General features: G+C 52.7%; 1 protein-coding gene across 1 annotated transcript in view; it reads left to right on the top strand.

Moving 5' to 3' along the window:
• JPH3 (junctophilin 3) overlaps positions 1–25,869 on the top strand; it is a 93,050-nt gene that overhangs the window by 19,478 nt on the left and 47,703 nt on the right. The window contains exon 2 of the mRNA XM_090063433.1: positions 6,019–6,796. Within this exon, the coding sequence (XP_089919559.1) occupies positions 6,019–6,796 (778 nt within the window). The remainder of the gene's footprint in view (positions 1–6,018; positions 6,797–25,869) is intronic.

The raw sequence follows: 25,869 nt of genomic DNA, 5'->3' as shown, positions 1-25,869 counted from the left end.
GGTCCCGATCCCGCTGCCATTGAAGTGAATGGCACAACTTCCATTGACTCCAGTGCTATCAGGTCACCATTTTCTCACAAGGGCGGTGGTTGGGATTCCTTGGCTTCGATTTCCAGCCTTTACCTTCTTTCAGTGCATTTGTTCTTGTCTTCGGCTTCCATCGAGCATTAGCCCCCGCCGCTCAGCTCTGGTGTCCACAGCCGCCTGCAGGATGCTGCTGACCACATAATGGATGCTGCATTTTCCTAAATGCAATCACTCCATTAATCTCGTGCAATTAATGCTTTGGGAAGCACTTTGCAATGATTGATTACGAGGGAAGTGCTACAGCAAAGCAAATAGCTGTTGCTCTAGTTGTATTATCACAGCAAGTCACAAATCCCTGGCTTTTGACAAAAAAAAAGGTAGAAAGGAGCCTTTCCTGTCAACTGAAGAGCATGAGCTTATCTCAGAGCTGCCCTATGGCCCTTTTACATGGGGGTGCATCAGGGCAAAGACAAGGCAGCCACCTGGGACCCTCAAGGAATGAATATTCTTGGTGCAAAGGAGCTTCTGTAGGAGCCATGGACCTGTTAGACCTACCAATGTGCAACTGTCACACAGGGCCCAAGTGCAGAGGGTATTTTGGAGTGAACGGGAGGTGTCTGGGAGGCTTGTACACCGCACAGGTTCTGTGCTACTGCAGCAGCCGTGGGTCCGATAGCTCTATGGGTACAGATGGGTTGCCCGTGCCACCCTGAAGTGCCACCCTGTCAGATGCCATAACGCATAAGCAGCTTGAGGCTGGATGGGAGACCACTAGGAGCCGTGTCTGCAATGCAACCTCATTGAGCCACCCTTCTCTTACTTGGTGTCCTGCACCAGAGCCACCTGCATCTTCGTCCTCAAGTGGAAGAGCCCTTCTAGGAATAAGTCTGTGGGCTTGTAGTGGGACCTCAGCTGTGAGGCCCCTGGAGGCCAAGAACATTTCTTGCACCCTGTTCTCAGGGCAGTCTGCCCTTCTTTTGCCCACCACATCTTGATGTAAATTGTTGTTATTAAAGTACAGGACGCTGCCCTGGTCTTCCACTAGTGATCCCCAGGTGTCTGGGGTCAATGCATGGCTCCATTCCACCCCTACACCACGTCCCATGCCTTGCATGTGGTTTGAGTCACCAATCAGGTGACACTTGTCCCTACATCTCCAGGCCACCTCAGGACTTCCTTCCCTTGTTGGGGTTTTAGCCTTCCCAGCTTCCTCCCTGCTACTCTGGTTGGTTGCAGAGGGCTCCAGCCCCTGTCTGCTGTCCTGCTCCAGGCTCTGGGCTCTCTGCCTCCCCACCCACCCCAAATGCTGCCCTACTTAGGTCTCTGGCCCCAAACACTGCCCGGATCCAGCCCTGGGCTCCAGCCTTGCTCCCAACCCTCTGGTTGTGCCCAAAACCTACCTCCAGCAGGGCTCAAGGCAATCAGGTCAATGGGACCTCCAAACCATTCCTTAGTCCCAATTCCAAGCCACAAGTATAACTTAAAACAAAGCCTTTCAGCCTTCTGGTAGGCATCAAACACTCACCGGGCTTAACATAAAATTGAGGCCACCAGCCTGCATAACGAGTCTCTCTCTTTGCTCCCAAGCAACTCTCCCTTGCTCCCAGGCCTGCAGCCCTGCTACTTCGCACTGTAGACTCAGGGGTCCTGCCACGCCGCCGTCAGGAGTGCTGCACTCCACACCTCTCAGGGCTGGCCACCTTGACCGGGTAGTCGGGGCTTATATAGCTTAAGCCTGAGCCCTCTTCCAGTCATGGGATGCCCCCGACTACAGGGCTGCCCCTTAACCCCCTGGGGCCGTGCTGATCTTCAGTAACAGGGTCAGGGTTCCCCGATGCTGGTTACCTGCACTGAGTGCTAATTACAAGCAGTAGAGATGGGAAGGTGGCTGCTGCACGACTTCCTAAGCTTATATGGTCTGGGGTGCTGGGAGTGGTGGGGGGAGAATAGGGGGAAGTGCTCCAAATAACCTGCAGAAAGGGATGGGGCCTGGTGGAGGGCAAGCTGAGGAGTTTTTGGTGCAAAACGGGCCACATGTATACACCGGAGGGCAGATCTAGGGGCTGCCCTCTCTGCCTTTACTGCTGTCTGTTATGGCACTGACCCGTCCGCCACTCCAGACACTGATGGGTGCCCCAGGGAGCTGCTCCAGGGTCTCTCTGGGTCCTGCCTTGCCTTCAGTCTTGGGTCCCTCTTACCTTGGATGGCTTTCAGACTGACCTCCACCCGCCATCATTATTTCTGGCTCATGGCTCTTGTATCGGTATCCTACTCCATCCCTGAACACTCGGCTGGACCCACACAGCCCGTCCTGACGTGGGTGTCTTGCCTGCATATAGCAGTCTGGGGTAATGATAGCATCTTCTACAACTATAAGACTTCAGTTGGAGCTGGGATTCTTCTTGCCCTTGTGCAGGGTTGCTGCATGCTCTCAGGCAGGGGCACAGTAAAAGTGGTGTGTATTTTTACAGGGAGAGAAAAACTCCGGTGACATACGCGGCGTCTCCAAAGGCAATGAAAGCCGTGCAGTTGATAGCAACCTTCAGTCTTGTAGAGCCCAGTGCTACGGAGAGCTGAGCACTCGGACGCAGCTAGAGTTTCTGGGAGTGGGAGGCACCAAGAGCCTTGTTGGAAGAGGTTTTATGTGGGTAAACTCTTTGCAGAGCAAAATGCACTCCTCTTGCAGCAGCCTTCTCATAGTACAAGTCCAAACTTGTACTATGCCTCTCTTGTATCGTAGGGCAGCCACAGGCTTTGATGAAATTAGGTCTCCCATGAAGAGATCCATTTCTGAAAAGCTCCCTGCCATTAGCCTTGTGCATATATATATGCACAGGTCCCATTACAAGCCCACAGACATATATATATATATATATATATACACACACACACACACACATAAACATACATACATACATTGTACACACACACACATGTGCACCCACACACACTTTTAGGTAACAGAAATAAGTTGAGCAGGTGGTGTCAGTGTGGGATAGGTAGTGGGCGAGAGCTATGGAGTTTTCTCTGCCAATAGGTAAAAGGCTGGAGTCTTTCACTGTTCATGTCCGGACATCAGAAAGTTTAAAGATCTTTTAGAAGATGCAGAATTTTGATCGACAAATGCATGTTTTGTTAGGAGCCAGCAGGACTAACCTAAGTGCCTGTGTAGGGCATTTATTTCATTTGCTCCTTTTGGCTGATAATCAGAAGGCTATCAGAGAACTGTGAGCTGCACTTTCCAGTCAGTCCCGGCTGCGAAATGCAAGGTGTTTGTCTCCAACAGGGAAGAAAATGCAACAGCATAATTAAAACCTACCTTGGGAGAAGGGTGACGTGGCTCATCTTTCCCCTCTGCTGCATCAGGAATGGGAGAGACAAAATGAAACCTTTGGATAGACAAAGTGCCCTTCTCTTTGATTCTCCAGGGGTTTGCTCAAAACCCCCAAACCCCCGGAGAAGAGGAGAGTAGTTGTTCCTGGCACACATGCTGTTCTGGAAATGGGCTTTAAGGTCATGTGTTAGCCAAGTTGTGTCTCTCAAAGGGTCCTTGAGATGGGTGGAAGAATACGCAGGCAATTTTTTGCAAACTCGGTGCAACCCATCGGCTCCCCGGGCCCCAGAGGAGATTTGCAGTTGTGCTTTCCCCCGGTAGTGTTTTGTCCTGCGTTTCAGTGCAGCTTCTGGCTTTCAGCAACGGCCCGGCTTCTTTGTTAGGATGCTGTAATCCAATTTTTCAACTGAGGATTGACTGGGATACTGAGAGGTCAAGCGCCTTGCCTGGGGTTGGAAACTGAATGGAGTGACTCAGCTGGAAAGGGAGAATCCAAGCCCAGGGCCTGTCTGCACGGTAAACCAGAGCAAAGGCCTGGCAGCCAAAGGCAGGGTCTTTTGTTGCCCCCACAGACTGATACCAACAGGCCAGTCTCTCTCCTGCTAAGGTCCCTCTGCTCCTCTGGTGGGTTAAAGCAGCCTGGAAAGGGCAGAAAGCAGGCTCCAGGAATCCTCCCTGTCTCAGGGACCTTTCCCCATCGGTACAGAGCGACCAGACTGGTCCTGAGTTGGCCCAGCTCCCAGCCCCTGGCCTAAGTGGCAGGAAGGGATGGAGGCACGTGGCCAGAGGGCACTGCCTACTCTCTGTTTGCCCAGGAGCGTGTAACTTAGCCAGGCAAACCAGGGCCTGCTGCATCCTTCTCTGAGCTGCCTCATGTGCAGACCCATCCTGCCGGCTCCCCCTTTGAACCCCCAGTGACTTCCTCTCCTTGCCCCCCGAGCCCCACTAGGAGAGCCCTAAAACCCTTCCAGGCCCCCACCATAATCCTAACCTTCCCTATGTTAATCCTATAAACCCTCGGTAAATCCCCTCTGCCTGCCTGCCTCGTTCGCCGTCTCTGCCTGGAGCTGTGGCTCCCAGGGTCTTTCCGTGCAGGCTGTTTTCCAGGAGCAGAGGCGGCAAGGGGCTGCTCCTGGACCACCTTAGCATTTGCCTCTTGGCTTGACTGTGCCTCTGGCATGACTAATACTGGATCAGTCTGTAAGTCCTGGCAGATCCTTCTGTAAAAGCTCTCTGGGCAGCCATGCTCTCAGATCAAATGTGGGCCCTCTCCCCCTTCCACCAAGGCAGATCCCAGCTCTGAAGACCCTTTCCATGCCCATCTTCCACTAGAAACTTTCAGTGGGGGTACAAAGGGCACTGCTCAGTGGGACAGCAGAGGGGAAGATTAGCCCAATATCCATGTGCCTTAGCCTCCCTTTTGTAAATACAGAGGGCGAAATGCTGCAAAATCCTTGCTATTAGATATCAGCTATTTCCTTAAAGAAAATGCACGATAGGGAACAGACCTGTGTCAACTCCAGAGGAGGGATTAAAGGACATCCCAGGATTTCCCTGCCTCCATATCTGGCTCTCAGAGAAAGTGCATGGCTTCTTAGCAAAAACTGTGCTCCCACCTTACACACCTTATCACTCCAGGGGCCTGCACTCTTGTCCATAGGTATCACATAGGCACTTGTGTAACACTTGTCCATAAGGGTCACACCACCAGCTTTGAAGGGTTGGGTCCAAAAAGGGGCTAAGCCATTCTTAGAACAAAATCTGCAGTTCAAGTGATGAGGATGAAACTGCAAAGCAAGTTGTTCCCAATAGTTTGGGGTGTAAGGAGACCACCAGCACGGCACTTCCTTGGAGGGCGGATTATTGGAAGCTCGAGTACACAATACAGGTATTGTGCCTTTTTGGGGACTGCCAATCAACCACTTTTTTGTGTTTTCTGGCAAGATTAGTTACTCTCCGCGCATAAGTTTAAACCCCCGAGGCCCTTGAGCTTGCACGTACATTTACAGCTACAATTAAGCAAGCCCTGATATAGACGTCTACCTGGTAGTGAAGGAACGGTGGTAAATGCCCATGTAAATACAGGAGTTCGGATGAGGACACATCCCGGACTCTTAACAACCAAATGCATCTGCGTACATGTGGTCTGTATTTCTCTATGGCTGCTTCCTCCTGCTGCTCTCTGAATGAAAGGCGCCGTGTATATAAATAAGTGCATTATTATGCATCGCCCAGATTTGATCCCTGTGGTAGTAGGCTACCAAAAAGCAGGGATTTTAGCCTCTTCTCAGATAAGAGTTCCCCTTCTCCAGCTCCTCACTTGCTTCCCTTTGCTTGGGAAGTGTTAAAAAGTGGCAAGAGATGCTGGGATGCCCAAGCCAACGTCTGTTGTTTCCAGGCTGCAGCCGAAATGCATCCCGAAAACTTTATGGAGGTCTCTCTTCCTCTTCCCGCCTCACTGTGCTGGCTGCCCGCAGCGATGGGCTTGTCCTGAACATGCTTCCTGGGGTTGCAGAAGCGTGGATCTGGATTTGCTGCTTCAACCCCGCTGGCTTCCCCCTAATAAATAGCTCGGTGATTGCTGCGCTCCTGCATGTGACCCCCCCAGGGCAGTCTGTAAATCAAGCTCTCTGTTCTCTCTTGGTCTCTGTTCGCAGGGACATACCAGGGCCAGTGGGTCGGCGGGATGCGCCAAGGCTACGGCGTCCGGCAGAGCGTTCCCTACGGCATGGCTGCGGTTATCAGGTCGCCCCTGAGGACGTCCATTAACTCGCTGCGCAGCGAGCACACCAACGGCACGGCGCTGCACCCCGACGCCTCGCCCGCGGTGGCCGGCAGCCCCGCCATCTCCAGGGGCGGCTTCGTCCTCATGGCCCACAGCGACGCCGAGATCCTCAAGAGCAAGAAGAAGGGCATCTTCCGGCGGTCCCTGCTGAGCGGGCTCAAGCTGCGCAAGTCCGAGTCCAAGAGCTCCCTGGCCAGCCAGCGGAGCAAGCAGAGCTCCTTCCGCAGCGAGGCGGGCATGAGCACCGTCAGCTCCACTGCCAGCGACATCAACTCCACCATCAGCTTGGGGGAGGGCGAGGCGGAGCTGTCCGTCATCGAGGACGACATCGATGCCACCACCACCGAGGTCTACGTGGGCGAGTGGAAGAACGACAAGCGGTCGGGCTTCGGGGTCAGCCAGCGCTCGGACGGGCTCAAGTACGAGGGGGAGTGGGCCAACAACAAGCGCCACGGCTACGGCTGCATGACCTTCCCGGACGGCACCAAGGAGGAGGGGAAGTACAAGCAGAACGTCCTGGTCAGCGGCAAGCGGAAGAACCTCATCCCGCTGCGGGCCAGCAAGATCCGCGAGAAGGTGGACCGGGCCGTCGAGGCAGCGGAGAGGGCGGCCACCATCGCCAAGCAGAAAGCGGAGATCGCGGCGTCCAGGTAAGGCGAGCTCCTGGCCCCCGACGCGGAGGGGGCACAAGGGGTTTGGGCGGAGGCCGGTCCGACAAGTGTCCTGAGTTTTTAAACTGAGGCTGCTGGGCCCCGTTGTTTCTTCAGGCGGGCTCGGAGCTGCTGAATGAGTGAAGCCCTGGGCTGGGCTTTCCAGTACAAGCACGAGATGACTGCCTGGCCGGACCCAAAACAGCCAGTAAGGTCATCCCTCACCGCTGAGCCAGAGGGTTTGCTGAGGCTGTGCCCAGCAACGCTACTTCGCTGCCAGTTGCCCGCCATTCACATCGAAAGGGTCCGGTCCTGCAGTCCAGACGCCGGCAGCCTTCCTAAGGAAGTCCTTGCTTCGGAGCTCGGCCTGCAGCTCCCCGTGCAAATTTGCCCAGCTTTGCACAGGGGCAGCTCACTTGGCTCACGGCCCCTGCTTTGGTGACCGGCTCTGTCGTCCGGGCTGCTGCTCTTAGAGCCCGACACGTGTGTGTGATGGCATGCCCGTGCATGGAAGGGTCTGCACAACACGGGGGGCCGTGTTGCAAATCTGGACAAGTATGGTTGAGGGAATGGAGTACGGTTTCATTGGCCACCTGGCACTATAACGCGCCCGCTGTCCCAGCACAGGCTGGGTTTCATTAAATTAGGGGTGGGTGCTTCTGGGACGGTCTCAAGTTTATTTATTTCCAAGCCCTGGTCAGGGAGAATCATAGATATGAAGGTTGAAGGGACTCAGGAGGTCACATCTAGTCCAACCCCTGCTCCAAGCAGGACCAGCCCCAACTACATCATCCCAGCCAAGGCTTTGTCAAGCTGGGTCTTCAAAACCTCCTAGGATGGAGATCCTACCACCTCCCTGTTCCAGTGCCTTACTACCCTCCTTGGGAGAAAGTTTTTCCTAATATCCAGCCTCAACTCGCCTTGCTGCAGCTCGAGCCCATTGCTCCTTGTCCTGGCATCTGCCCGCACTGGGAACAGCCCAGCTCCAGCCTCTTTGTTACCACCTTGCATTCAATCCCCCTCAGTCTTTTCTTGTCCAGACTACATAATCCCAGGTCTGTCCACCTCCCCTCACCAGTCCTGTCCCCCAGCCCCACAACCATTTCATTGCTCTCCACTGGACTCTCTCCAGTGTGTCCACATCCTTTCTGCAGTGGGGGCCCAAAACTGGACACAGGACTCCAGATGTGGCCTCCCCAGTGCTGAACAGAGGGGAAAATCACTTCCCTCGATCTATTGGCAACGCTCCTGCCAACGCAGCCCAGGATGCCGTTCGCCTTCTTGGCACCCAGGGCACGCTGCTGGCTCATAGTCACTTATTGTCCACTGTAACCCCCAGGTTATCCCCAGGTGATCTTTCCAGGGCAATAAAACGACGGCAGAGAACAAATGTCACATTACGGCTGCATTATAGATGTGTAGAGCATTATTCTAGTCCACCCTGTCTTGGCCAAGATGGGAACTGTTTATATCGGCCTCACAGAGCGGCTGGTGCTTGCTGGAAGCCAGCTCTCTCCTGGGGCGAGAGATCAAAGCCAGGGCAGCTCAGCCACACATCGCACACGCTCGACAGACGTGCTCGGCTTTGGAAAACTTGCAATGGGTGCCACATGAAGAAAGCCAAACTCACTCCGTGTTAGCGTTAGCAGGCAAAGCAACAGTGGGTATAGCTACAGGTGTCGCAGTCCTTGCAGGTAGCACTGGTGGCACGGCGCCACATGGCACAACCTCAGGTTCGTTTGATGCTGAGCCGGCATCAGCCCGTAACGAAGCGGTATCACCGCACACGTCCTAACACTGGGATTCACCATTTCCTGGCTCAAGCAAATCCCTTTTAGCAGGCTGCACTGCCAACCTGCCTGTAACGTGGGCACCGCTGGGGTGCAGCCCACAGCTGGCCCTGCACATGCCCCTCTCCCACTTGCCACCCACACCTTGGGGTTAAGTAACTGGGAGAGGTTGCTTCACTCCAGAGAAGCGGGGGTGATGTGAACTTTAGGGTTAATTACTGACAAGTCTCATATCAGCGCTCTGCCGTGCGGCCTCCACCTCTCGTCATCAGCAGAGATTTTTAAGGAACTATCCTGCCACTTTGGGCTGCCAGCAACATCCCACACGTCAAGCTTTGCCCGCCTTGGGCTCATAAGGATAACAAAGGGGAAAAAAAACCCATGCAGCTTACCACCACCGAGATCCCATGTCTTCAGGTCCATTCCCTGCATGACCCGGCGTGCCGATAGCCTGCTCCAGGGGTAACTCCCTTCTCCCTTTTGAGGGTGATCAGTCCTAATTCCCGTGCCAGGCTTTTCTTCCTTCCTTGCTGGTGGCCAGGGACCAGTTTGTATGTTTCCAGGCCTTTCTCCTCTTCCATTCACTTAATCCCACCTGGTGCAGCCAGCACAGGAGGTCCTCGTTACCAGCGTGCAGGCTCCAGGAGGGCTGGGTCTGCAGCTTGTCTCCAGCTGCCTCTCTGCACCCTTTCTGGCTCTAAAGAGCTTCACCTTGGCTTGAAGAGACCTAGCCCTGTGGCTCTGTCCTGTGGTCCATACCCCCCCAACCCCAATCCTAACCTTAACCCCCACTCACACACACACTCCTCTTAGTGCAAGCAAGAGCTCTAGCTGCTCGGTCTCTGTTTACTGAGTGTGCAATGCGCTCCTCGCTCTCGATACCGTGGCTTGGTGTCTGGTTTCCTCCGTCTACCTGTTTGCTGGTGGTGTCACTGGTGATGAGATGCTACCACCGAGGCGACGCTGCGGTGCTAACCTTTGCACAGCTGGTTTCTGCTGCCTTATCAGGGCGGGGGAGCATGCCCCAAATGCTAAGTAGCAGGGCTTTCTAGAAGCAGTGTCCTCTTTTGCTGGTCTTGTAGTCCTGCCCGTCTGGGAGAAATGAGATATAAAAGGAAGGGCAGGCAAACCCCCACTGGCCGCTGCTGCTCTGGGGGAGGCTTTTCCCTGCTGGAGGCCCTCTCTCTCTCAGAGCAGGGGGGGAGTGTACCCCACGAGCTCCTGCGTGCCCTGCCTAGGTTGGGCCCTGCTAATCATGCAGCAGCTCAAGGGAAGGACTCCGTCTGGGTTTAATTATATTGTATTTTCTTTCTGTCTGTGCATGTGTGTCTCTCTGAGCCTTCTTGTGCAGCCTTGGGCTTGCTTTGGAGTATCTAACGCTAGGCTCCAGCTTGGCTGCGTGATTAAGTGCAGGGTTTCTTGTAGACCTGCCCTGGTCAGGATGCTGCTTTAAACCATTCAGTGGGCAGGACTGTTTCCACCTCGGCAACAAGGAGTCCTCATTGTGACCCACTTTCGAGCCTACCCTCTCTCAGCCTGTTTCCCCCGGCATGACTCACCTGGGTGGCAACCGTGCTGGCATCGCAGGTACAGGAGCTGCGTGGGCCTGGCACTTCGCGTAGCATCGCTGCAGTCAGCGCGCTTTCTCTCCGCTGCCTGTGGGTCTTTTATCGGGAGCGAGAAGGGAGCTGTCAATCCAGGAAAAACCCATTCATCCCGGCGTGGTGGAGCAGCAGAGCCACCCACCTGGCAGGCTGCTGGATTACGGAGGTGGCGGGCCAGCAACTGCGTGGCAGGGGAAATCTCATCCAGGCCTACCTGCCTCCCACTCCCCTGACGCCCCCACTATCCAGCCCAGGGCTAGAGGAGGACATTCTTCTCTTCCCTGCAGCTTTCCATGAATTAGCCAGTTTCTTTTCATATCCCTAGTACCTTGCCACTCAAAAAGCCCAGGGAGTCCTTGAGCAGGGGGATTAGGCACCCTCTCTCCCTACTTCTCTTTCTGAAATGCTGGGAGCCAAATTCTAGAGTATGTTTGCATTGCAGCAGCATATAGAAATGTGCCCCTCCCCCCCCATGCTGGATGCTGTACACACACAGGGTTACAGTCAACCCCTTCTCTAGAGGCGCACAGTCTAGGCCGACAACAGAGGAGGAGAGGAAGGAAGGATTATTGTACCCATTTTACCAGGGAGAACTGAGGCCCAGAGGTGAAGTGGGCTTGTCCGAGGCCACACGGGAAGTGCGCAGAACTGACTTGCACACGGACTGACTTGTGCAAGACAGGCAGAGCTGACTTGCCCAGCTGGGGCCCCAGCACATTTGAGGAGGAGACGATTGTTGGGTCCAGAGGACGCACGTTCCTCCTCAGGTTCAGAGAGTTTGACTGCGGGTCAGGTTTAAGGCCTCATCCTCTGTCTAGCAACCCTTGCGCTTTGTTAAGGCTTTCGTACTGATTTCTATCCTTGCTGGGGTGAATTTTAGCTCTGAGTAGGGGGGTGAGGAGGAGAGCCAGAGAGAAGCAGTTGCTGCCCTGGTGTGATTCAGGCTTGCCTACCCAGTTTTGCTGAAGCCCCCCAAGCCAGACCCGTGCTACCGTGGCTTTTCCAGCTCCTTCATTCAGGGTGGCAGTGCCATTGCTACCCCGATGGGCCCGTCCTCGCAGATGGTGCACAGCCCCTCGTTCCTGACCCATCTCACCCCCTGCCATTTCCATCCTGAGCTCTGCACGCTCCTGCGATGGCGCCCCTCCATCCTGACCTGCAGCCCCGGTCCCCTAGCCTTGCTGGCGCTGCTCCCCAATCCTGACCTGCAATCTCCACAGTTGTTCTGGTTTCCCGCGACCCCGGGCAAGCGGCCTAATCTGTTGCTCCTTGCTAAAATGCCCCGTGCCCCATCCCTTGGGAAGTTCCCTTCCGTGCAACAGCATCCCCTTTCTCGGTCTGTGCCCAGTCTTTGACTCCATGCCAGGCTGCCGTGTGGGGTGGGAAGAGGTGTGCCCCGATGCTTTGCTCCAAACAAAGTGATCCAGAAACAAATTCAGCTCTTCTTTCCCTGCAGATGGCTAGCTTGATGCCTGTACAGATGTGCATGACAGATGTGCAGGAGCTATGTAGCTGGCTCCCAAAATCTCCATGGGAGCCTGATGACTCAGAACCCGCTCCTGACCAAGGAAAAAGAGGAAGAAAAGTTTGATTCGATGGCCCTTAATATTACCACGTGGAGCCTTCAGGCCGCAGCAAGGAGAGCGTTTCTTACAGCCTGGAGTTTCCTCTCCATTTTCTGAATGGGGATGAAATAAATAGGAGAGGAATGGTTTTGGGGAGAGAGATGGGTTGTGGGGGGGAAATGCAGGTGCCTCCCAGCAATAACTGGTTCGGGCTAATTGTAAATGCCAGTCATTCATATTTAAAGTGACACTTCGAACCTTCCTCAAAGAAATACACTTGGTTGGAGCCCTTCTCTGCAGTGCGAATGAGCCTCCCAGGCCCGCTGTGCGAGCATATTTGCATCCGAGGATGCTTTCAAGCCGGTGTTGGCTCACATGATTGTCGAAGCTTTTGAAAAATAACCTACATTCTCTCTCCTTACCGTCCCCGGGCTTGGTGGGGGCCTGCGCTGTGGTATTGTCATGCATTGTTAAGCTGCCGATGCCTTTCCTCCCGCAGACGGCTGCATTTCAGCCACGGGTCAAGAGAGCCACGTACCTGCTGGTGTTTGTATAATCAGTCCCGTGGTGGGGTTTGTGCCGGGATCCCCGCCTGACGGTTGCTGTATATCTTTTAGATGTTTCCAGGGACATCGTCACTTTGAAAATCATTTCTCCTCTGAAAAGGATGCACCCACGATCGTTACACTCAATGCCTAGGATTGCTGTAACCAAAACATTTGCTCTAGTTCGCTTTTACTTCGTGTGTTTGACAGCGTTTTGTGTACAGGCAGCTTCACGGGCCAGTTGATAATGCGGGTCCTCTCCCCGGCTCTGGGAGTAGGACGGCAGAGCTGACGTGGGAAGGGAACAGGCAGCAAGCAAATGCGTGCACCGAGGGGAAGGAGGTGCTCGGCTGTGTGATCCAGGGCTCGCTCCAAGGACCCTTCTGTCCATCAGGAAAGGTGCAGAGTAATGAGAAACCTTTACAGTTTTTAAAAGAGTTAAGAAAACAAGGCAACCCACGTGCGGGGTGCTCAACCAGAGTTGAATTTTTAAAATAATTAGCCAACATTTGAAAAATTCCACATATCGCTTCTGTTCCCTGCCTGCCTTTGCAGCGAGCTTGCAAAGCTAGAAAAGACACTCTTGGGTAGCCTGACCTCTGCATTTTCCAGGCCTGCTCCCAACACTGTTCCCACTTAGCTTTTATCTCCCCTGCTCTTGAATAGGCTCGGAAGAAAGAAAGAGAGGATGGTCACGCTCGGGATTCAGAGCTATGCTCTTTTTATCCTGCAAACATTGCCTCCAGTGTGTGAAGGCTGCTGGTCTATTGAAAAGCCCTTTATTGATTCTTGTTCTGCGGCGTGTGCCTGCCTGGCTGCATGCGATGAAGACAGACCAACTCTTAAATAGGGTGCGCTGAATATTACCTCTCGGTCAGCAGCCATAAGTGACGTGCGTTTCTAGAATCGCTGCTTTTGCTGCATCAGCTGCTTACATTTTGGCCTGGAAATGGCTGAATCAAGGGTCAAATCTCATAGGGCGTGCCCAGCCCTCGTTTGAGCAAAACTCTTACTTGCTTAAGACAAAATGGCAGGGTTTAGGGTGGAAGACTTGGTGTTCTTTGCCTTCTGAGGGCCGGTTCCTCAGCTGGTGCAAATGAGTCCAGATCCACGGCGGTCACCGAAGCTGTGTCGATTTGCATCGGCTGAGAATCTGGCCGGGGAACGAGTTGATCCTAAGACGATCAAAGTCAGAAGCTGCTTTGAATAACCCGAGGTATAAATAGCCTTGGAGGGGAGCGCGTGGCACCGACTGGACTTGCTGTGTGAGCCCTTCTAAATTATGGCCTCGGACACCTCCCTGCGGAGAGGACTGAATCGTGACGGGGTCTGCCCGGGACAGGCCTGTCTCTCGGGAAAGCGGAGCAGAAGCGGAGCTGCTTTCTTGAAGCGGAGGGAGCTGTAACATGGGGAGAGGCTAGTGAGACAGCTGCAGTGAACTTGCATTTCTACCCAGGAGCACTTTTACAGTCTTTTCTCTGACGCCTGATGAAGGGGGTGTGCGCCCAAGAGCTTGCAATGAAAGATTAATTTTTTTTTGGCAAAAATCTAGTTGGTCTAGTAAAAGAGATCACCTCTACCACGAGTCCTGATAGCTTCGGTGAAGGCACGGTGAAGAAGCTGTTCGCACGCTGAGAAATGGGCAAGACGATTTTGCCCCCAAAGGCTTTGCGGCAGGGCACGACTTTATGTCTCAGCAGCAAGGAAGAGCAAGGCCCAGGCGTTGCAGCCGGGGAGACTGGGAGGATGCGGAGGCAGGAAAGCTCAAGGCAGGTCCAGAAGGTGATGGCAGAAGCTGCCTCTGTGCTCTCTGTTGCTTTGCTGAAGATATTAAACTCGTGGTTGTGTGCAGGCATGTAGCCCAGGGACCTTCCCTCTGCAAAACCGAGGGACATCTCCATTCACTGTTGGCAGCAGTCCTCGTGTCCCCTGTGGCCCTGTCACTGTGCTCTTGGCTGGTCCCTTACAGCGAGCAAGCAAAACGTGCCCACCTCGCCAGCTTCTCCCTTGCCTGCAGCCTCTGACATCCATGAAAAGGAACCGCTCATGTGGAAGATGGGGAGCGTTGTCCTTACCATCCTTAGGGGAAAAGGAGGAGGGGGGTAGATGCTGAGCACAACTGGGAGGATGAAGAAGCTAAGGGGATGGTTTGTTCGCTTTAGGCTTATTAATGAGAGCTATAATGACAGTCGCCGGTCAGGGCAGAAAGTTTTATAGCCACCAATTAGAGCAAAAGACAAGCGTATTTTTGTATTTGACAATAATAACAGCCTTCTCAGTCTGCAGACTTTGCATTCCTTGATCCCGAAAGCAGGTATTACTTTCTCTAGCAGAGAGGGACCATACGTCTCCTTTTAAATATTATGAGCTAAATTCCCATCCCCATCAAATTTGATGTAGCTACAAGGGGCCGAGATGCCGACTGTGCAGGCGTTACTGTGCAGTCATTTCATTTGTGTAAAACAGGTACCAAGTGGCTGTGCCGTAATCGGACTTACCGCACAGTCGTGGCACCGAGCGGCTTTCAGGTGATGCTGGCTGCGCCACGGCTCGCTAGTACTCCTGCCACGTGATGCCACCGCGCAGTAGTAACGAGCTACAGCACAGACGGCATCTCGTCTAGACGTGGCCATGAAGTACATTGAGTTATGCCAGTTTTCATCAGCTAAGAGTCCAGCCATGTCTGATTTTCATGTCCTAATCTGGTGTGATTCTCAGCATCTAAAATCGTGAAAGTGAACTCTCAGTGCAGGGCAGGCCCGCCAATTTAGAGCTAGACACGCATGACCATTTGGAAATGTTTTCATGAAATTAGGTCTTTTTACAAAATCATGGTATTTTTAAAGTAATAAGCCATCCGCTGCAGCATCTGCATGATGCTGCAGTGCTAGGATCCAGAAAGTGTTAGGAACAAACTGTAAGCAAAAAAGAAAATTGCTCCACTTAATATCATTGTCCAAAGAGCGACACATCCAAAAAAGCCCCCAAAACAACCCCTTAAAATATGCAGCATAAATAACGACATGAAAGTCCTTTCAGTTTTAACACAGTAAAGAGCTCCTTGCAAGAGTGGGAAGGAAGTTTATCTGAGGTACGTTTTTAAATTAAACTTTGAATAACTACAAATTTGGAATAATGGTTTGCTAACTTTTAAAGGCAATTTAAAATTCAATGTGATTCTCATTGTGCTTTCCATTACATCTGTCACATGCCATGCAGAATGAAGTCAAAGGAATAACAGACCAGGGATTCAGGGTTTATACATTTCAAAAGGAACACTGTTATCTATTGGATTTCATTGAAAAAAAAATGCAGCTGGAACCTTTCCAAACCTACTCAGAATGCATTTCGGTGGTGCCTAGAGGGTCCCTCCATCTGCATCATGGGATACTTCATTCACATTTCAGCTGGGTAAGCGTAGCAATGGTCTCAAGCAAAAAAAAATTACATCTGGGTCATGCAGTATCGCTCATGGCTGGGAAGAGACAGGACTTGACTAATGAATGGGAAGTCTTTGAGGGGGACGCTGGGAAAGACAGACCCTGGGCATCTCCTTGACCATCCGTCTTGCAGACCGAGCAAAAGAGCTTTGCTCTTGCTGCCTCTGCTCAGGGTCTCTAAGTCCTGGCCTGGAGCAGGTGGTCATGGCAAGTCCTAAGAACAGCATATTAACTGGCTGGATGTCACATTTGGGGGAAGGGACCACCCAACACCTTCAATAACTGTTCCTGTAGAGCAGCCTGAGCGCCCAAGAGGAGACGATCCTCTCGGTTTAGGGTCAGTCCTAAATAATGCACAGGAGCTGGTTCAAGAAGCAATTACAGCCGAGACACTAGAAATACTGAGCAAAATGTAATTACGTTCAGCAGTCTCAGCAGAGGAATCAGACCGCAAACGAGCTCGGTGGCATTCGGCGTCAGAGAGGGGAGCTTGCAGAAACCCAAAGGCGAAGCGAGGAAGCTGATGGTGAAGAGCAAACGAATGGTTCGATATGGCAGCGACTTGAGAGTGCCAAAGCCAAGGCCGGGGAGGCAGGTTCCCTCCTGCGTGCAGTAGGAAGCAAGAAGCCAGGGAGAAAAACCAGCACAATTAAGCACCAAAGGGCCAGAGCCTAGTTGATGCTTGCCCTGTCTCTATTTGTGTCTCAAATCCCTTGCTGTTTGCCCCTCTGCAGGAGTCAGTCTGTGGCTTTCATTTTAAGGGCACCTGCATTATTCGTCTTGGTCCAAAATCCCAGTTTTTTGAGTCATCAGAGACGATCTTATATCCAGAGGCTACAGGGTTTGGGGTGCCAAGCCCGTCTAGAAGCCCCTTCTCATCTCATCTGATGCCCAGCATGTGAGGGCATCAGTGGTCCTGAGTCCTTTCAATTTTCGCGCACAGCTTGATGTATCTACAGCCTCTGATCATCTCCCCCAGTGAAAGCCTCTGACATGAAAGGCCCCATCTTGAAGAACCAGGAGATGCTACCAACCCAGCACACCCTGGCCCTGGTCACCTTTGAATCCTCTTGGAAAGTCTGTTCTGCTTCTGAGGAGCACTAGGCAGTGGATGGGGTACGGGAGCAGAGGGCAGTAGATGGGGGTGCAGGTACTGAGATGGGCGTGTGGGCATGCGGATACGCGGTGTGAACTGTCTAGCAGGGTTTTAGTGTGCTTTGAGCTGCCAATTGAACCACAGGGGCCACTTGGCAGTGTTGGAGGTGGATATATATATTATACATATATAAATATTTTTGCCAAAAAAAAAGGGGGGGGGAAGACCATGGCAGGGGCTAGAGGGGCTGGTGAGAGTCTGATCTGGCAGGCAGCAACTGGATCCTGCAAGGCCGTGAAAGCGAGACTGAAAAATGCAGCCTAACTATGCACGGGGAAAGGCACCCGGGAAAGGAGCTGGCAAGGGAGGAAAGGGACGTTGGCAGCGGCAGGTTGGGGAGGCTGGAGGACTGAGTGCAGCGGGAAGCAGGGTGCTTGGAGAGGAGGACTCAGGCCAGGTGAGAGTGGGGAGGAAGGTTCCCTGCCCCCTGACATCCCCCCTTCCCTGCCGTCCTCCATCCAGAGCAGTCTGCATTTGCTGCAAGCAGAGCAACCTCCCTCCAGCCCCGATCCCCACGCTACTTGTCCGGTCAGGGCCAATGCACAGCACAGCGCGTTGCTTTGGTGCTGTCTCCCTCCCGCACCACGGCCTCCTCCCGCCTCCCTCGTACTGACAGGGGTCGGAAGATACGGCAGTCGGATGTGATTAGGATCAGCTGTTCTTCCTCTCCTTCTTTATATCAAGCCATGTAGCTGTCAGGATGGATAACACAGGCGCCTTCTGACTCGCTGTACGGGCGGCGCTTCCACCTCTGCTCTCCGGTGCTCGAGGGACGGCGTGGGACCCGCTGGTTGTGGGGCCCTGCGTGGAGCGCTGGCACATTTACTAATTGCTGGCTTCTTCTCTCCCTCGCTGGCAGCTCTGCAACTTCCCCCTGCCCTGCAAAGTTGTTAACGTCCTGCTCAAACATGACCGTTAGCACGACGTTCGCCTATACGGGCTCTTGGCTGAAAAGCCCAGACACCACGGTGATGGGAACTAGACCAAGCAGAGCGGCACGGTGCTGGCTGCCACTCTCTGCAGAGAGCCGGCCTTCCCTCTGGCCCACGCGGCCTCCGAAGAATACAGAATTGCTTCTGTGGAGCTCCCTCTCTGGCCTTTCGCCCGATGCTCCTGCCGGTCTGCCTGAGGGCAGAGTCTGATCCCATCCTCAGCATGCAGGAACTGAGGGAGGGGTGCACAGCACAGGACATCTTATAGACTCAGGAATTAATCGGGTGCAAAATTCACCAGGGTTTTTTCTAGCAAATGTGGTTTGAAACCCCCCACAGGAAGTTAAGGGCTTCCAGCTTGTTTAATACGGCTGTTTGACCAATTATCCCCTTGCTCCTGGGAGGTTGGGGGGCTCTTTCTTTCCTTCTTTTCTCTTCCTTTCGTTCCTTTATAGTCTTCTCGTCTTCCTACAGCGAAAACCCTGAATTGGCATGTCCCGCGGTGCGAAGCGTCTCAGCCGCGGAGTGGAAGGGGAACTTAAAACGCTCCGAATGTGTTGCCTTGGTGTATCAGGATCATTTGTTTGATCATTTGCAGCATCCCTGGCTCACCAAGTAATAATTGGGAGACCAGTGAGTAAGATCCCATTCAATTAGTCCAAGCCCCCGTTGGCGGCCTGTAGGCTGGTGCGTCTGTGTGGCATGTAGCTGGCTAGCTTCTTTTTGATGCTAACATGTCTTTTGTCAACAGTGACCTCCTAACTCCTTGGCCGTCTTTGCATCGCTACATGATTGTGCATACGATGTATGTGCATTATAGGTTTATGTCTCATACACAAGAATATACAGGCAACTGTATGGCACCCATGGGAATTGGCATGGCGTACCCAACCCTAGAGGTCTCTTCCTGCTAGCTCCCCTTGTCCCCTACAGCTCTCGCCCTTGGTGCTCTTGCCTGCCATGTCTTGATGGAGCAAGCTGACAGGGAAGGCTGCCTATGGGTAAGGAGACCTTTGGGATTTGGACCCTGGTCTGAGCCAGGTCCTCCTCTGCTCAACCCACTTTTACTGTAGCTGTGTCCTGTAGCTCAGAGCCCACTATTTAGGGCCACAGGCTTTGCACTCAGCAGGGTATGCCCTCAGGATTGAGGACCCATCACCCTATATCCTGCCACTACCCCTCAGTCTCTGGCACGGCTCAGAATTTATCCCCCAGTCTCTATTTTCTGTCTCCTCAATCATGTTTGAAATTCAGGGTGTCTCCCAAGCACCCCTTTCCATGGTTTCCGCCTCCCCTACAGCCACAACTGGGATCAACAGGAACAAAAAAATCACCAAAACCATAGGCGTCTGCTTGGCTCCAAACAAAAATGGCCTGGCCAGGGCTTGCCTTGCCCTGGGACGGTGCTCTGCAAGCCTCAGATAAAGATAGAAAAGGGTCTGGAGCTTATCTGGTTCTCTCTCTTTCTTGAATATGACTTCAGGAAGTCAACTCCTCCAACCATTTAAGAGTAGATGATCCAGCAATATTACTGCAAGCTATCTGGTTCCTGCTGCAGAATCAAACCTCCAGTCTGCTCCACCCCAGCTGCTGCTCTGCATCCAGATTCCCAGCCTGGAGTTCAGACTCTTCGCCTTTTATGAGAAGCTCCTTCCTCCTGTGGCTCCTATGGCCGGACTGCCTCAGGCCTGCCGCTTGGGTTTATAAGGGGTTCTTCAGGTCACCTGACTCCTCTACTTCCCCAACCATCGGGGACTGCTTGCGCCCGGACATGGTGACCATCTTGTTTCAGGCTCTTCCGCCTCTTAGTTAACTCCAGCAGCACAACCAAGTGTCAGTAACAGGAAAATAAATAATGTACAACAAAAAAAACAGGCAAAGAAACACCACGAGGGGAAGGGACAAAGTGACAGACCACAATGGATCATGGGAGTGAGCGGAGAGGAGATATGTGTATTATAGGCATATGTATATATACGTATATATGTATATGTATAGGTATATACATATACATATACCTATAATACACAATATTATAGGTATATACTTATAATAGACAATATTGTATATGCCTATATATGGGTAAGGGGTGCCCGGGCATATATTCCCTTGCATGAGATATATACCTATAATACACATACATCCCATATACTGTGTATTATAGGTATAATATTGTGCATTATAGGTATATGCGTATATGTATATACCCATACATCCCATATATTGTGCATTATAGGTATACATATATGTATGTATGTATCTATGTATGTATAATACATAATATACAGGATGTATGGGTATATACATATATATAGGATGTATGTATGTATGTAGGTAGGTACATACATATATATGTATGTATCCCGTGAATGTATATATATGTATGTATATACCTATAATATACAATATTATACCTATAATATACAATATTGTGTATTATAGGTACACACACACACACACATATATACATGTATATACCTATAATATGCAATATATGGGATGTATGTGTATTATAGGCATGTCTCATGCATGGGAATATACACCTAGGCACCCCAACCCCCTTTCTCCCTTCTAGTAATGGGGAAGGGAGACGCCCCATTACACAGACACAGCGAGTGGACCCCAGTTTCCCCGCACACAGGCACTGGTGTGGCATCCCTGTTGCAGTGTGTGAGCTCCGAGGAGGCTACAAGGCACCGCTGATGCCTCCATAGGCCTGACACTGATGCACAGCACGAGTGCCATCTTCACCTTTGGGGAAACAGCAAAGGGGAAAGGCAGGCACAGGCGGCAGCGCCAGCGCGTTGTTGTGAAGGTGGAGCGGGCACAGACGTGGCGATCGGGTAGCGGGTGAGCAGAGCCGGGGGTGTGGGCAGGGCCTGGATGGGGAAGGAACAGCCTGATGCTGAACATTATGTCCCTGATGCTGCTGCCTTCTTGACAGTGGGGCCAGATGGGAACAGGCAGAAATGGCATTGCATGGTAGGGAGACGGGAAGGATCTGCACGTGATTCACTCCTGGCGCCTACCACGTTCAAGGGAGGAAACCACTCGAGGAGCTGGGCAGCCTGTGGGCTTGCACTGCCAGCTTAGAGGGAAATGTAATACTCTCTCCTGCAAAGTAAGCTGCTCAGGAGAGACGTCTCTTCCTCACCCTCCTCTTCTCTCTCACCTACTCTTCTCGCCTGCTTGAGACACTGCAGTTTAGCCCAGCCCAGATCCTCTGCCTGATTTCTAGTCTAAGCCTGTTACAGGCTTACAGCAGGTATTGAGCTAACACTACTGCCGGTCTGCTGTGGACTGGCTCCATTGCAGAACTGATCCTCGCCATCAGCATCTGCAGCCTCCTGCTCCAGGCTGGATTTCCCCCGTTAAGCAGGGCAGCCTGACGGCGGAGCGACCGGACAGCTCTGCAAGACAGCCAAGACATCAGACCCACAATAATTTTCAGCCTGCTGCAGCAACTACCCCCCGGTGTAACTCCACAGACTTCAGTGAGCTTTCACTGGGGATGAATTTGACCCACTGAGGGGACAGACAACACAGATCATTTATATAGCACAGATGTTCCCATCCTATGAGCTTTATTCTCTCAGTGGAGCTGTGCATCTCTAGGGGTAGTTATCTTTTTTCTTAAGGGCAAGAACGCTCCTTCGTATCACACGAGCCTGCTAACAGCTGCTTGGAGACATGTTTTCAAGGGGGCGCTCGGCTCCCATGCTAAGGAGGAGGGGAAGGCAGAGGTCTCTGACGGCAGTCTCCTTTCACTCCCAAACGTGCCTCATTCACTGCTTTCAGCACCAACGGCACCAGCTCCTGTTCCACCCCTTCTCTCCATGAGGATCCCCCCGCCCCCCGTTAGGCATGCAGCCCCTTGCCTAGAACAGGCATCACCTCTGCCCATGCCATCTGGGTAGCCTTTCCCCTACAGCCCCAGGCTGCCCTCCAGATTTTGACAACTATTTTGGAGGCTGGGCACACCAAGGCAGGGGTACTCAGACAGGGTGCATAGCCCAGGACCTCCCTCTCAGAGACACGAGACAACAGACTTGTGCCGTGCGGTGTACAAGCGCCTTCTCTGCAGCTCCTGGATCCGCCTGTCTTTCTCTCTCTGCCTTATTCACTCTCAGCTCTCTTGTCCCATTGCCAAGACTCCATGTTATTTCTGTGTGCGCATTACCTGGCTCCCTTGAAAGCATTTTGGGATACCGACCCTGCATGACAGATGGTTTCTGTTTGTATCTGTAAGACACTGACCGCTGACATCAATGGGAGCAAGGTCAGCCTGCATCACAGTGCAGTTCTTGGGCTCCGCTGGACCCTCGAAGGTACAGTCTTGCAGCCCAGGTTCCTCATAAGAGTACCCAGATCTGCACTGCCGCTGCTGCTTTTCCCAGGCAAAAGAGCAGAGACTGCAGAGTCGCCTTTTCTTTGTGGGCTACGGGAGTGAGAGAGAACCTCCCACACCCACTGCTGTGGATTTCAGGCAGCTGGGAAATGGTGGCAATGCCTCTGGGCCCCCCCGTCCTTCTTTTGCTGCCTACACCACAGGGCAGGAAAAAGGGCCTGTAGTGAACGAGACACAAAACGGAAGCTGAATGTCTCATGTGCATAAAAATCCCATCTGGGGCAGTTTGCATAAGCTTAGGAGCATTAGCTGCAGGGTTCTGGCCCAGCTCCAGTGGGGTATTTGTATCCTAACGCCCTTCATCCCCCTGCCATTTCGCCCAGGGGCAGGGCAGGCGGTCTGCTCTCAACTGCTGTGTAACGTTGCCGTGCGCTGCTAAGTCACCCCGCAGAGGTGGCTGCATTTTGGTGATGGTGCGGTGATTCCTGGGCCGCTTATAAAGAGCGCTGGGACCCCCAGGGTATGGCAAGCAAGGGGGATTGTCTCAGGCTGCCTTCCCATCCTTGGAAATCCAGGGCAGCTTCTCTCCTCTGCTTTCCCTTTTCTCTTTTTCTGGCGTGTTTCCCTCCCTGCCGCACTGTTCCCCTCCCTCAATCCCCCACCCACCTTCTTTCTGACAATAATAGCCTGGCAGCCGGCTGCCTTTGTACCCCCCGGGTCTGCGTCCTGCCCAGAGAGAAGCAGACGCATTATTACGAGTCACAATCCAGGCAGGGACTGTTTTTTCCCACATCATCTAGGCAAAAACATTGAGCTGCCCCCTTCCAAGGCTGTCATACAGACAAGCGGCGCTCGTTAACGCCAGTCCCCTTCACCCCGTCCCAGTGGATTTGCAGATCTAAAAGCCAGGAGGGCTCGCGCGGGTTGACTTTCTGCATTGTTCGGGGTGAGGTTTATTTTCAGCTGAAGCCCAGGGAAGGCTAACGAACTCCCATATTCGCCCCGTTCAATGCGCGGTGACTCCAGCATTGAGGTTTCTGCCACCTCCTTCTGAGGCACGAAGGACCAAGCATCCTGCCTTCATAATCCAGGAAATTAAAGGCTTTGACTACAGACCCTGTTCAGAACATCCCGGAGGGATTTAACCCCTGGGTCCAACTGATTATCCCTCTACCGGCGTGACCAAGAAAGGCTCAGTCCTGCACGGTGCTCAGCACCTGGGGCTTACCCTGAAGCTGCGGGAGATGCAGCGCTCGGCATCGTTCAGAGATGGATGAGATCTTCTTTCCGCTTGCTCTGAGCAGCGTGCCACATCCAGAGGCGCTCACCAGCTGCCGACTAGGACGTGAGATCCTTATTGTCACAAGAACCCCAGTCCCCTCCATCCTATATATCCATTGACCTGTTGGCCTGTCCTAAGAAATTCAGTTTTCCACATAACCGTGCAGGCCTTTTTTTTTTCTCGGACTAGCAGGGAAGGCTCACACGTGGCCTGTGCCTGCCCTTTCCAGGAGGGTCAGCGTATGGGTATTAGGCAGGCAATACATTTGCATCTGTGGTTTTGGCCGGGCCTCTCTTAATTTAATCAACCATTTTATACCTATTTTGCTCTGGTGCCAGGACCACACAGCATTCAGGGCAGGGCAGGGTCAGGCCTGCTGCCATAAAGCACTCACTCCGGTTTGAGAAGCTAGACTTCGCAGGTGTCCGTTTGCAGAGGTCTTGTGGAGTTTGCAGATGTGCAAATAAATATGGTGAGAGAGGAGCCCGTGGTGCCCTCCACTGGAAAGCAGCAGAATGATTTGATTATGGGTCATGTGCCCTATACTGATCTCTGTTATCACAGCCTGTGCTATGGCTACAGTTGGAGGCAGAAGCAGGTTTGCCTGGAGGCAGGCTCACTAGTGTTGTATCCTGTCTGAAGGTTTGAAAGGTCATGGGTTTATTAAAATGCAGTCCGTCTACAGTCTAAGGGCAAGAGGATTTTCTTTCCAGTGCTCGTATAACATTGGCACACTTGGTGGCTCCCATTCCTTTGGAAGAGAGTTTGGGGCGCTTTACCTGTATAAAAATTGATTTCTGCACATTTAGAGAAACTAAGAGGAGTTCTGCACGTCTTGTTCAGACCTGTTTTTTACTGGAATTTGCTAGACACCGTTTCAAGCCTCGCTGAAGGACCCATTGCTCGGAGGGTTGATTTGAAATGCAGGGGACACAAGCTGGATGGGGGGGCAGCGGTAGGGCAGTGGAGGGGTCTTGCTGTGGCTTCAGATCTGGACTGTTTCCAAAGGCTGCTCCACTCAGCTCAGCTGTAAATCGGTACTTGGTCATTTGGGCTGGGAAGGCAAAGGTGGCTGGAGGCGATGCTGCAGTGCACGTCACTTCTCGGTGCGTTGTCGACTATGGGAACCGGCGTGTCTTAGCCATGAGAGTCTAATGGGCTCAGGAAAGCCTTGGACGCGTGCAAAATCACCCCAAATGGATCAAATTCAGCCCTTGCCTATGAGCAAACAACATCAGTGATCCACAACCTTTTCCATACCACTTTGCAGTTTTGGGACCCTGGCTTTCCCTTGTACCCGTAACAAAGAAGAGGGTGGTCAGGCTTTCCCTTGGACTTGAATTCCCGGCCCTCGGGCAGAGATCCTATGATTTACTCTGATCAAGAGACACAAGGGTTCTGCTCTGGCGACTTATTTTTGCTGGGACCTGCTCATGAGCAGGGGATTTGGAAGTAGCTAGTTATTATGTTAATGAATCATCTCATTTTCAGGGCTCCACGCCTTACCCTGTGCCCAAATAGCATTTATCATGGTGCACGCGTGCGTGCGTGAGGAGCCAGGCTCCCATTTAGCTGCTGAACCGAGCCACGGGGGATTGCTATTGCCTAGGGAACGTCACCCTGGTCCATATCAAAATGTCACATCAGGGGTACATCCCCAAACTAGCTAGTGCACTGGGCCGTTGTGGTTCAGGCACTCCAGTTTCTGTAGCCAGAGACATGCCAGGGTTGGCGAGACTAGCATTGCAGTCTTTGATTTCCTCAACTGGAAGGGCCAGGCGCCCGTTCACAGCTGGGGGCAGCTGTTGGCACAAGCCCAGACCAAGTCTTGACCATCTTCAGGCCCCGATCGCTCTCTTGGCATAAGCACCACGTAGCATGGGTTGTATCCAGTAACGCCCTCCAGAATCCGTCTTGAATTCCCATTTTTGAGGCCGAGAAAGGTAACGTGCATGTATGCTTCTAGGTAGCCCCGCTAGCGCAGCCGTGTTTTGTGCTCTGCTCTTGCAGAGCCAGCCAGCGAAGGCATGCACATCGGCCTCCGCTCCCCGAGCTGCGCCGCTATCATTAGTGACACCGTTGTACAGACAAAAGCGTAAGACAGCTGAAGGCAGCCAGGCCCCGTCAAAGACTCAGGCAAGGAAATTAACAGTTGCTACAACAGGGAAAGTGAGAACATTTGGTAGGGAAGGAAATGTTATTTTCAGGCTCCTGAGAGGCTGCTCCAAATAGAGGGAGTCATGAAGCGACGTTAGAGTTCAAAAGCTGGGATCTGACAGTGTGTTGCAAGGATGGCACTTGGGTTTAGAGTCCAGATCTTAAGGCTGGAAGGAGCCACAGTGTTCGTGTTGTCTTACCTCCTGCCCAGCACACAGTGACGGACTGCTTGCATGAATTAATCCTGTTTAACT

The sequence above is a fragment of the Crocodylus siamensis genome, chromosome 9, assembly GCF_052110815.1.
Source record: "Crocodylus siamensis isolate JL-2025a chromosome 9, ASM5211081v1, whole genome shotgun sequence".
Taxonomy (NCBI): domain Eukaryota; kingdom Metazoa; phylum Chordata; order Crocodylia; family Crocodylidae; genus Crocodylus; species Crocodylus siamensis.
Note: the sequence above shows the minus strand (reverse complement) of the source record. Positions and strands in the feature narration are given on the sequence as shown.